The sequence below is a fragment of the Toxotes jaculatrix genome, chromosome 1, assembly GCF_017976425.1.
Source record: "Toxotes jaculatrix isolate fToxJac2 chromosome 1, fToxJac2.pri, whole genome shotgun sequence".
Classification (NCBI taxonomy): Eukaryota; Metazoa; Chordata; class Actinopteri; family Toxotidae; genus Toxotes; species Toxotes jaculatrix.
Genome location: NC_054394.1, coordinates 30,403,023 through 30,415,982, shown reverse-complemented (window position 1 = coordinate 30,415,982; position 12,960 = coordinate 30,403,023). Strand labels below are relative to the sequence as shown.

The 12,960-nt window shown below is 44.2% G+C and overlaps 1 protein-coding gene across 9 annotated transcripts in view; it reads left to right on the top strand.

Moving 5' to 3' along the window:
- Positions 1-12,151, top strand: part of ppip5k1a (diphosphoinositol pentakisphosphate kinase 1a) — a 48,449-nt gene extending 36,298 nt beyond the window's left edge. For 3 of the 9 annotated variants that reach the window (XM_041041227.1, XM_041041236.1, XM_041041219.1), the window contains 6 exons: positions 1,162-1,287; positions 6,177-6,236; positions 6,987-7,166; positions 9,114-9,251; positions 9,343-9,456; positions 9,795-12,151. In XM_041041227.1, the coding sequence (XP_040897161.1) occupies positions 1,162-1,287; positions 6,177-6,236; positions 6,987-7,166; positions 9,114-9,251; positions 9,343-9,456; positions 9,795-10,411 (1,235 nt within the window). In that variant the 3' untranslated portion in view covers positions 10,412-12,151. Of the gene's footprint in view, positions 1-1,161; positions 1,288-3,217; positions 3,281-6,176; positions 6,237-6,986; positions 7,167-9,113; positions 9,252-9,342; positions 9,457-9,794 lie in introns of all 9 variants that reach the window. The other 6 variants (XM_041041260.1, XM_041041253.1, XM_041041278.1 and 3 more) reach the window with 4 other exon arrangements.
- Positions 12,152-12,960: the final 809 nt, after the last annotated feature.

Here is a 12,960-nt window from a genome sequence, read left to right as displayed (position 1 = left end):
TGATGCACTCTGAGGGCTGTTTTCACAGTCGGTCTTTTCCTCATTTCTCCAGATGGATTGTTAGTGAATCTGCTTTTTTTTTTTTTTCTTTTTAATAACTTGTTTACATAGGTACTAATGACAAAATGGTGCCTACGCCTCTTTTGGATCAGTCTTCAAAAAACAGTGTTTGTAAAATGGTTCCAACGTAGAGTTGTTTGGATCAAGAAGTAACTGAACTGTGAGATGATTTTTTTTTTTTTTTTTTTTTGGCTTCCTTGAACTAAATGTGATGAAAATCACCAGTCAAATATTTGTGCCAGTGTTCAGAGACTACTGAGGTTATAAATTCTGTTCAAAGCTAAGTTTATGCAGGTCCACACAGATTAACATTTCCACTGCCTCCTCTTTTTATCGCAGTAAGCCTCAAACCTTTCCCCCTTCAGCGTAAGCCTGATAGAATGACTGACTCTGCAGCTGTTAAGCCCTGATGTAGTGGCTGTTAAAAGAAAAAATCCACCCCAAGTTGCTGTGTCAATGTTGTTTGCTGTTGTGGGATGATTGGTTGATTACTCCCAGCACACACAGTGATGAAGTGTCAACTGTCTGAAACATCAGGCAAACATCAGGTAAACATCAGGTAAACATCAGGTAAATATCAGGTTTTGGGTTCAGTCCCTCAAAAGTAAAGTACAACTTAGTTCAGTTTGAACCCGGTGTTTTGTGTTCAGCAGGCAAACTTGAAGAAAGACTGATGGCAGGTACTTTTTCCTCAGGCTGTTTTCCTCTCCGTGCGTCTCCTCTGCACTCTCTGTTTGGACATTCTAAAAAAGGGAAGGGAAAGAAGGAAAGTGGCTAATGAATGCATTAAATGAGTCACTGATAAGCAAAACTGTGAAAGGGTTTCAGGGTGGATTTTTCCTTTTAGCCCTTTAGCCTGACATAGTGGTGAGACTTTAAAAGCTTTCTCCAGCCTCCTGTGAGGATTGTAGAGATAGATGCATGGTCTCTTCTGAGCCCTTGTGTCTGTCTGCCTATCTCCTTTTCTCTTTTTCTGTATCTTTTTCTGTTCTTCTGTCTCTTTTTCTCTCTTTTTTTTTTCCTCTCTCTCAGTTTCTACTCAGTTGTTTGAGTAACAGCATGTTATGTAGTGGTGACTAACCCCCCCCGCCCCCCTCGCAGGCTCTCAGTGCGCCGGGCTCTTCAGCACCACTGTCCTAGGTGGGTCCTCTAGCGCCCCTAACCTGCAGGACTACGCACGCGCACACCGCAAAAAATTCTCCACCGGCAGTCTGTCCTACAAAGACGGTACGTGTTTGAGAGCGTGCTCCTTCACAAACCTGCACAGGGCAACAGCAGATCAGTGTCTTACACATTTCCTCAGGACTTAAAATATAAAATACCCTAAGTTTGACAGTATGAGCGAAGCCCTGTGGGGGAAACTGGGCACTTCAACATATTAGGTTTACATGTACACTGTAGATCTGTTTAGTGTGAGGAGGTATTCTATAATATCTATATAGAAGATATTTGGACAAGAAGAGTATGTGCTCTATCAGTATCATGTATGTCCATACATGTATATAAGAGTGTTTCATAGTCATGTTTTTAATCATTTCTGTATTTTTAGACTCCATATTCATTCTAGTCTCCGAAACCCATTGGATTTTTCCATCATTTTTTCCTCCACACCACTTTGAATAAAATTGGTGTTTTTTCTTTAGCAGTTTGTTTACATGCTGCCTGATGCCCAATTAAAACAGAATATACACTGTGTTTAATATAGGAAATGTGGCCAGTTTAACCGTGCAGTGTTGATCGCACTTATCATTTTCAGAGGAGTCAGCACTGAGTTTTTTAAGTTTGTTAGTTGGAGATGATAAAGGTTGATGTTTTTTCATTCTGAACAGCATACAACTTTTTTTTTTTTTTTTTTTTTTGGTAAGAGCTATTGCATGTATGAAGCAGCTGTTCCTCAGTACATGTCCGTGAACTGCCCCTCATTCTTAAAATCATGATCTGCCCGTGTTTTGTTTTTTTTTCTTTTGCATGGTCCATGGCTGCACTGACTTCTTATTACAGTCTGTTCAGTTTCCAGTTCTCATATTCTCAGTGAACCCCAAATCTAAACACTGAAGGTGAATTTGTTTATAGATTCCGGACAACTGCGGTCAACTGCAGGCTGAGAAAAATTGGTGATATTTCCCAGAGGAACATGATAATGTAATTTAAACTCCACAGCACCAGTCATAGAGCAATTTTACACTCTCATCATTTCCTTTTTTTTTTTCCCTTTGGATACATTAGCGCTTTGTTGATTTGAGTTTCGAAGCTATGGCCATAACTGTGCAAAAATATTATTCAAACCATTTTTTTGAATAATAATATGTTTGAAAAGAAATTGTAAGAGGTCAGTGTTGAATTCAGGGCTGAAAACATGGCCACCATGCTCGGCCATGATTGTGTAGCTGACTTTAATGTCTGTTGTCATGTCGTCCAGTAGGTGTCAGTGTGGTATCATACAGACTCTTGTCTCCGCTCAGCCTCCATCCTTCTGGTTGTCTCACATGTTGCCTCGCTGTTGGTCTCTGTCATCCATCTTGTTACACCTCATTTTCAAGAATCAAAGGAGGCATTGTAGTCTCGATGCAGTCAGTGAGCCCACATTGAAATGCATCAGTGCATGCTCCCCTGGGTGCAGCGTTGGCTTCATGTTTTTATTTTTTCCACGCTGAAGCTTCTTAACCCTGGTCAGGTTCACCAGTTGGTATTTTTCATCGTTGTCTTTGTGGCACAGAACACAACACGAGTCAGAACAGCAGGTTTGTCGTTTAGCTTGTCAAGGTTAGAACTCGTGAAGTAAAAGGAGAGCAAAGCTGAAATTAGACCTGAATATTGGGCTTCTTTTTCAAAGTTTTATACTTTTTGGTGTGTACATTTCACCTCCTAAGTTAAAATCATTTCATCTCACTTTGTCATCAGAAGATGTTCCATCTACGTGTTGGCCCACAGCCGCCTTCAAACATCTTCAAACATCTGTTTTAACAGTAACTTCAGTTAGGACTCCTTCATTAACTGGAACAGATTCTTAACAAACTCATTTGTACAGAAGCTGTTGGTTGATCTTTTCATAACTGCGTCCTCATTAGAGCAGAACAGGGAAGTGATTAAACATGATATACAAGTTACTGTAGCTCATAGTAACACTAGTGAATTTTTTTTTTTTTTATTTCCTCAGAGTTGTTGTGTATGCCGGCAGTAAAACGATTTTCTGTGTCGTTTGCAAAGCATCCGACTAATGGTACGTCTGCTTCTTTCAAGTATTTTTCCACTTCACCTCCCTTTGTCTTGCATGTCTTCAAACTTTTGTTTTTTTGACCTTGGGTTTTTTTTTCCACATGGCCCTCCAGCATTTCAGGTTTCCGTTATTTATTTATTTTTTTTCTCTAATGATTTAAATTTTTTTGTGTACCCATACGCTTTGGACTCTTACTTTTCTAACACTACCTGACATTCTCTTTCTAACCAGGGTTCCCACTGGTCCTTAAATTTGTGAAATATCAAGAAATTTGGAGACAGGGAATGTCAGCAGATTTTACAAAGGCCGCGTAGCAGTAAAGCACAAAATACAGCCGTCCTCACACGGCTTACACCTGTAAGGAAAAATACTCGACACCAGCAGGGAATTATTTCCAATTTAAAATCTTTTTTTTTTTTTTCATCTTTAACACGGTATCTGTTCACTTCTGGATGATTAACAAAAAACATTCTAATAAACTGAAATCATCCCATCTCACCGTTACAGCAGGTAGTAGCTATATTTTACTTACCTCTTGTTCCAGTAAACAGCAGTTAACATTTCACACTTGCATTTACCGTTGTCATTGTATTGTATTTGTCCCAGCCCAGATGATGTCCATTGTGATACATTTTAATAGGATTATTAGTGTCTGGCAGTTCCTGAATGTCCACTTTAAATCAGAGACTCAGCACTAGTCTGCTTCCCTTTGTGTTTCCTGCAGTTGACACAATCCTAGAGTCAGTAAATATGTTTACGTGCACGTTTTCAGGTTACAGTCAGCTTCCTGCAGTAATCTGCAACCAGTCACATAAACTATAAATAAAAGTCAGGGTGATTAGAGACGCCCACGCCTGAAGACGTTTCTCTAGCACGTGTACAAGTAATGTCATGATACAAGTGTTCAGACATAGCTGCCAAAATCCCACTGCTACGTTACTGCTGTGACCCAGTCTCCACTTCTATCAAAAGCCACTGATTACTGAGTAGCTCATTTGGATGTAATGGTTACTGTGGCATAGCCCCTGCAGTTGTCTGACTGAACATGGAATAAATCTCTGTTCTGGTCCCAGTAGTGGAGAGCTGGGTCACTACTGGGGTAATTAGTCTGGGCTTTGTGTCTCCTCTCATGCAGAATAGGAGTTTCAGGCACAGCCAGTCCTTTTTCCAAGGTGTGCAGGGAAGGGGAACAGTAATGAGACGTCAAAACCTCAGCAACGCTTGTGGTATAAAGAACAATTTGGTTGTGAGACCAGTGCATTTGAAGTTTTGACCTTTGCTTCCGTTTTTTTTTTTCTGCATAAAGTCAGATAACAGCCAAACCAGCCAGGATCAGGGGACTCACCGGATTTACAGTTACAGGCCCAGTTGACCGTCAGAAACATAATTTCTGAAGGTCAGCATCAAAGATTTTTATAACATAAGCCCTGATTTATTAAAGGGCTGCTTTAATTCAGTGTTGCACTTCCATAAAGTTTGGGGACCTGCAAGAGACAAAGAAGGTTCGAGAACAGACTAATTTTGTTATAAATTAGTCTCTGAGCTCAAAATAACCCTGGTTCTCGAGAGTCACAGCAGACATTACACAGCTGTGACAAATAAAATGTGTGGAAAAAAACCAACGCTTCCTCAAACCGTTTCATCATTCCCTTTTTAAAAATGTAAAGCTTCATCCCGCCCTCGCTGTTTTCATGTTCAGAAAGCAGCATAAAAATGTAAAGAGCCTTATGAGGGAATTTGTACTGAGCCAAGGGTGGGAACCCTGTTTAACATCCTGCATACAACTTGTAAATTGGTCACCATTACCCAATAATTCAGTACTTTTATTTATTTACTTTCAGTGGATAGATGTGTGTGTGTGCGTGTGTGTGCGTGCGTGCATGTGTACACAGTAATTACATAAAACACACACCGATTTGCCGTCATTGTAGAGGATGTGAATTGAGCTCATTGTTAAAACACCACCAGCAGCACATGAATGTTTAACCCTTCTCCTGTTTCCTCTGACCTCAGTAACATTAACCTGTGTTGTGTTTCTCACAAAGCCACCTGTATTATGTGGCTGTTCAATCACAGCCGACTGAACCGGGATCAGCTTTTACTGACAAACTGGGGAAGGGTTAAATCATTGTCTGTCCCATCTCCTGTGTCCGTTCTGAGACAAACATTGTCAGTTTTGTTTTAACTCATGAGCACACACATGCGTTTCAGTGTTTTCAGTGCACACGTGTGGTTGTTCAGTGTGTTCGAGATTTGAAAAGGGGCAAATATTCAATTGTTAATAATGAAGCGCAAACAAACTTTGTGGCTGCAAGTCGATGTCTCCACTTTGCTATTTTTCTTTTTTCTTTACTTTTTTTTTTGGAGACAGAAGAGGTGAATAAAAAAATGAGATATTATTGAAGCAGCAGGCATTACATTTATTGTGAACCACTTAAGCTGTACGGTCAGATATTTTCTGTCCTTCCACCCTGTCTGAATAAAAGAAGTCATTTAAATAGAAAAGTAGTGGTTAGACGGGACTTTGTAAATCTTCTCTCATCTCTGTTTTTGGATGGAATAGCAAAGTTGAGTTGCTTCTTGTGCAGATGAAGGGATTTGTCTTTTTGGTCGTTATTGTTATTGTTATTGTTATTATTGTTGTTTTTGGTTGGTGTAACTGCTGAAAAGGTTCATTCTGCATTCACCAGTTGTTTTGGCGGCACGTTTCTGTGCGAGTCGACATATCAGCCAGAGCTACGAGTGTGTGTGCGCGGCAGTGAGATTTCACTCAGGACTCTCTCTGAGAACTGAAACCACCCCACAGTCGTTGATAAGATGATACCATGAAAACTCAGTCAGTTTAACTTCCACACACGACATTAGTGTGATCTTGTCTTACATATGTCATTTACCACAGGAACACAAGATGACACGTCCACCCTAGCAGTGGCTGCACCTCTGTGGTGCACTGCGACAGGTACGACGGCGCCCACTGATGCAGTTCTGTGTTGGCACCAAACATCCAGCTGCAGCTTTGTATGAACAGTGTAATGAGATGACATCAGTGGTCTAGATCGTTAGTTAATATGGACACGAGATTTATCTGCATATTTAACTGCTTCTGCGGCGTTTCTTTGTAGAGGTGGCTGCGAGACTGTCCTTAATTTTGGGCTCTGCCGCTTCCTGTAAATGTCCTGTTTCAGACTTGCTCCTTTGTGGGTTGTCATTTTGAAATTGGATGTTATTTTGAAGAGTTTGCAGATTTTTAAAGTGAGTTGAGATACTGCAGAGGAGCAACGTGATGTTTTTTTTGTTTTGTTTTTTTCAGCGTCTTGTTCTAAGCTTTGCTGAAGTGCTGGATGATTTTCATCACACAAAATCGCTTGAGATGATTTGCTGCTTTTTCTGATCTTTGGCTGTTTGGCAGCCAGGATAAGCTGTTGGCTGCCTCTTTCGTTTACAACAATAAACAACCTCTGTACACACACACGCACATACACACACACACTCTACACTTCATCTCCCTCCTCTTCTCTCTTTGCTGTATCCCTCCCTTTCTCTCCAAGCTCTAATTTCCCCTCTCATCCGTATCACGCTTCGGTCCTTCTCTCTGTCCGTTCTTGCTGGCTTAAATCCTACCGTTTCATGTCTTTTGTACTGCTCCTCCTCCTCCTCTTCCTCCTCCTCCACTGCTCTGTCCTTCCTCGCTCTCCCTCTTCTTCCTCAGAGCCCTTGGAGGAGCACCATGTGGCCCAGTTGTTGAGGCGTTTCTCCACCGACCTCAGCCTGGGCCGCCACCTCTCTCTGGACGGGGCGCTGGCCCACCACCTCCACCAGTGCTCCTACCACCTCCGCCTCTTCCGAAACTGGCTCATCTCCGGCCAGGACCCCCTAGAGTACCTCTACGGTCAGCCCCTGGCCCCGCCCTCCATACCCCCAGCCTCACGCCCTGTCCAACCACTGCTCACGGTTTAGTTGGGACTGTGCTTGTTCTGTGGTTGACTCTCATGCTTTGCCTCTTGATGTTTCTGCATGCTTGCCTGTCTCTGTGGTTATGCAGAATGCAAGCTGGAGTGGTGTGAGCTGTTTGGGATTTTTGGGCCATTAATGTAGCTACAAGCAACTTCTATCTTTCCCCCCTGCAATGGTGTCAGTTGCTTTTTCCCACTAATCTGTAAACCCTCGCAGCTTGTAATTCTATTTTTTTTTTCTTTCATCGAATCACAGCTTCTCAAACCTTATGAAATGAGGTTCAAACCACAGTTTTTGGAATTTAACTGTGACAGTATGTCAACGTGTCTCCTTACTTTGGTGGTATTTTATAAATACAGTGCTTTAAACTTTTCTCATACAACAGACGCCGTTATTACCAAGTTACATCATCACCAACTCTAATGTTCCCGTGCAAAACAAACTGACATTACTGGAGTAACTGTACACAATAAAACAGCAGCATCATTTGCATTTCACTGTTACTCCAGGTGGTTTGTCCCGGCTGGAAACGTAATTATCACAGCAGCCTCAGACGAGGGGCGCGATAATTAGATTAACAGAACAACAAAAGAACCGCAATGAAAACCACAAAGAACACGGGGACAGTATTCACCCTCACCAGTTCCCACCGATGTGTCAACATACTGCAGCAATCACAAGGACAACATCTGGCACACAGCAGCAACTAACTGGGATTCAGTTTGAGCTGGGCTTCAGACCTTCTTCAGTGCAGACTGAGATGTGTCTGTAGCGATGAGACTCAGCTGTCATCAAACGCTCGGTCAGATTCTTCGCCTGGTTTTCTTCTTTGATCAGATTTGGCCTGAACTACATCAACACATCTTTCTAATTTTAGACTGTATTTAATTTAAGCCAAATTCTTGTACAGCTGCCTGTGTGAAGGCAGCATGTAGAGGTTCGGTGTGATGAGGGCCACGTACACGCACCTCAGTAAACAGCGTACATTATCTGCACATTCATCCACACTGTTCATGAATCAACATGTTGCGGTGGGTTGTGACACAAACAGATTTCCATCGAGATGTCTCAGCTAAAGATTTTTTTTTTTTTTTAATACTTGCAGCGTAAAGCAGACGACATGTCATCGTAGCCCCGCACCTCCGCGTTTCATAGACACAGAAACTGGTTTCAGTCCACCTCACATTCAGCTGCTGTGTTTCAGTTCAGTTTGAATGCCGGTTTCCCTCCTTCCTGACCTTAACCAGCATGTGATTCCTGCCTGTTTGCTGTACACGTGGCGTACTCACACCCTGTGCAGATGAACACTGTGACAACATCCTCTGTGGAGGTCTTAAACGAGCGAGGCAAGCTGTGGTTTGGCGCTTTGTGATTGTGAACGGCTCTGGTGAGATGCGGCTTGGTTGTGAACTAACAGTGGATGAACTGGTGACGTGGTGGGCCTGAGCTGCAGCCTGGACGGCTCTGTCCGCTGTGTGCTGCTGATACAGCTGCAGCCTGTGTCTGTTGGGTCTGACCAGAAAGGCAAACGTTATGTTTTTCAGACTGCTTGCTTTTGCAAATGGAGCCAGACGTTCGGGATATGTCGACTTGTTACCGTTGGACAATGGTGTCATGTTGTCTTGGCGTTGAGCATGGTTTTTTTGCAACTTGCCTGTGTGGAAACGAACCGTTGAGCCTGGCAGGAGTTCGCAGCGGTTGAGGGCCCGTTCAGAAACAGGAGCAGGATTTCAGAGCACCGCGTTGAGCTGTAGGTTGTGGGTGGCATTGGTGCGGTGGTGTCAGGGTTCAGCTGAAGTGGTTCTGCCTGCTCCTCTTCTGACTGCCTGGTCTAACTGAGGCCTGATGTGCCCGCGGGCGTCGTGTCTCTCCTCTGCTGTAGGCTTTGAAGGCTGCTCCATGGTGCCCTCCATCTATCCTCTGGAAACGCTGCACAACTCGCTGTCACTAAAACAGGTCAACGAGTTCCTCACCCGAGTGTGCGAGAGTGCAGGGGACCTACACACCAGGACTACCCGAGGTTAGAAACAAACCCAGATTTCCTGTTTTTATTTATACATCGTCATCATGTCCCCTGAACTTGACCTGTGGTCCTGTTTTTATCCCTGCAGCTCTGTCAGCCATGTTTGACACACACAACCAGCCGTCAGTGGACTCGTACATCCCCCAGAGAGTCCTCTCTTCCTCCATCTCTCTCAGATCTCGTTCTGACAGACCTCCTTGGTGTGAGTATCACAGCGGCTCCTCGTTCTCACCAGGATTTGACATTTCTAGGTTTGCCTCCCTCGGCTGTCTCAGTTTCAGACATCTGTAGATTATTTATGGCGTACAAGTCATCCATTACAGCCTGTTTTAAAATGAGCCCACAGTTTAGTTTCTGTTCCTGCTGTCTGTCATCTGCAGAACATAGTGAAGCAACACACGACACTTTAGTCTTTTCAAATGAAACTTTATTATTATTTCTTTGTACTCTTATTTATTTTTTGTAGATGTTTTAGCTGAAGTGTTTAGTTCAACATTCCTAACCCCTCTCACGCTGCGGGTTTGTTTTCTGTCTGTGCAGACAGCAGCGGTCCGTCCAGCACGGTGTCCAGCGCTGGGCCATCTTCTCCCACCACAGCCGACACTTCCCCACGCTTCAGTTTCAGCGATAAGATCTCCCTCACCCCTCAGAGCAGCGAGGAAACTCACTCCTCTCAAAACATTTCTACGCAGCCGGCGCCTGCCATCGGGTTACAAGCCCTCGACCCAGCTTGCGCTGCAGTTTCGAACCCCGCTGAAGTCCCTCTGACTCCAAACAACTCGCCAGAGGATGATGACATCACTGGTCACCAGCCAGATAATCTTGAACACATGCAGGAAGTGCCAGAGGTGGCCTCTGCGACCGTGGATCCTCCAGTTTCAGATCCTGGCCTGAGGCCACCCTGCTCTGCGTTAGCTGAGCTTGCTCTGGGCCGGATGGAGGGTTACTGCCTGCCAGGCTCTCTGCCTGTGCTGCTGGAGCTCAGAGAGAGCAGCAGCGAGGCGGGCTCTAGCTCCCAGACGCCCCAGTCTCCTGAGGGACCCGACGAGTTCTTTGACACCCAGGAGTCCATGGAGTTATGGATGGACAGTCCGGAAAGCCTCCCCCATCCTGAGACGCCTCTGGAGGTTGGAGCCACTCACCCAGCAGAGCCGTAGGGCCTGAGAGACTACAGAACGACAGCTCTGTCAGAAACTGCTGTGGTTACATCTGTAACTCGACAGGCGTCGTCCTCGCAGCGAGGCATCGTACTGAGCTGCAGCCAGCCCGGCCTCCCCTCTCCTCTAGCTTCATGACTGCGTGCTGAGTCATTACGGGCAGCTGATCCTCACACTCGGCACCTGTGTCAGAGTCACATGACGATGCCACACGTGCTGTTTGTTGCCTTTTGAAAAAGCACACTGGTGACATACCAGTGACACCACTGAGCCTGCTCTGACAGTCCACTGGTTCAGTCCGTCTGTCTGTAAAGATGTAGGAAGCCACTTACTGACAGGTGAAGCTTTATTGATAAGTTTAAATTGAACAGCTCTCTGTTAGTGTCGTTCATGTGCTGCTGCACGAGCCCTCAGAGAGAAGCTGAGACACCTGCAGCTCTGACATCTCACCACCTTATAAAGTCACATCCAGCAGACTCTGAGCTACATTATCACACTGGAGCCACGTTTGTAAGTCTCCTTTTAGCTCTGGTTTGTTCTTCACCAACATGTGAGACAAACGTCTGGTGTTTCACAGTTCACGTGTCCAGCTGATCCATTGTGACCATATCGATTAACGGAGCTGTAAACCGTGTGCCGTCTTCTTCCCGTCTCTCTTACCTGTGGCCCTTACTCTCACACAGGTGCAGTGGTGAAGTTTTAGCCTTCGTGTTACAAACTTTCATATCATCGATCACAATCAGGTGACGGGTGTTACGTTTTCTGGCACTGGGGCAGCCACACCTTATCATTGATAAGTGAGCTAATGTTTTCCTGTTCTCCATATTTGTTACAGTGACATATAGACTCAGTGCTTGCCAGATAAACAGGAAATAATTAGCAGTACAATACAGAGAGACTGACAGAGAATACAATCACCGGCTCTTCTGCTCTTCGTCATACGCCAGAGTCTGTCCTCTGCTGAGCTTCTGTGGCGCTACATCTTTAGCATCTGCATTGGTGATTTAAGAAACCAAGCAAAAGCCGAGCGACAGCAGCTGAATCTTCATTACTGCCGGTAAAATATGTGTACGTTTAAAATTGAAGTCATTTCCCGGTGGAACCGTGTGTGCACTGCTTACTGCCAAAGTCCTTAAGCCTCATCGAAGATTTAATATAATCAGTAGGAAAAGATAGAGAGAAAATATTTATTTTGAAATTGCATCTTGAAAAAGAAATGTCAGCTATTTTTAAATAGCCACACATTAGATATTTAATTGTACCATAGCTGTTGTATATTTTTCTTTTGTAAAAAAATCACCTCATGATGTGGGAAAATCCGAAAGCTAATCTCTCATTTTATCACTGAACAAACAGGAGGGGCATTTTACATTCAATGCGCTTTTATCGTGGCAGCAGTTATGTAGCAGGTGTGTGTGTATGTGTGTTCATGGTGGGGGGCGGGGCGGGGCGGGGCGGGGGGCGCACACATGCTTGAGAAGCAATTCAGGTAGATGAGCACACTGATGTGCAATTGTGTGTTTAATCAGTGGGATTTCGTGTTACATTGCGATGTACTGTACAGGTGCAAAACACAACTGTGAGTTAGTGACACTCTGACCTGTTGTCCTGTCTGTGTGTACAGATAAACAAAGTGACACCAGTCTGATTGTGTGCCGTCTTCTTGAGTTCATATTGTGCTGCAGGCACTGATTGTGTAACGGGTCGGTTCACCCACATTACAAATAAAAACCACACATTTCCTCACCTCTGTTTGTGTGTGTGCGTGTGTGTGTGTGTGTGTGTGTGTGTGTGTGTGTGTGTGCGTGTGTGTGTGTGTGTGTGTGTGTGTGTGTGTGGTGGCATCCAGCCCTGCAGATAGTTTGGTTTTTATTTGTCCATATTTTAAAGATGGCTGCCTCTGAAACTGTCTGTGATTCTGCTGCTTAATACATTGAAAATTACTTTCCAGAGTCAGCGTCTCCATCTCTGTGGTTTGAAGTGACTGCGCTCACCCGGCTGAAACTCGGTGAGTGTGTTTTCATCCTCCTGTCTTCATGCACGGTTTCAGTTTGCACCTGGGTGGAAAAGTCACAACATTTCAGACAGGAAAGGTTATTACACTTGGCTGAGGTGTAACTGTTGGTGTGTTTTTCTCAGATTAATACATAAAAGGAACAGAATTGTAATTTAACTACTGTAAGTCGTCTTGTTTCACCTGCTCAGAGATCAGCTGTTCATAAAAACGAGGGGTAAGGGTGGGGTCAGTGAACGGGACAGGAAGTCAGCACGGTTTATTTGTCCCTGATGATGCTGCTCAGACCTCAGCAGGTAAATTACCTCTGAAGTTCAGACTGTGTGGCTCTGCTGAGTAAATCTGTCCGAGGTAAACGTGTCCAGACGCCTGCGTGTGTGTGTGCCGTCACTGTGAAGGTCAGTGGTGGAACGAGTACTTTTACTTAAATGAAAGTAACAGTACCATGGTGTGGAAATACATTAAGAAGTAAAAGTTTCGCTTTCAAAATTAGTAAAAGTACAAAAGTAGTGTTCAGCACCCAGTTTCATCATCA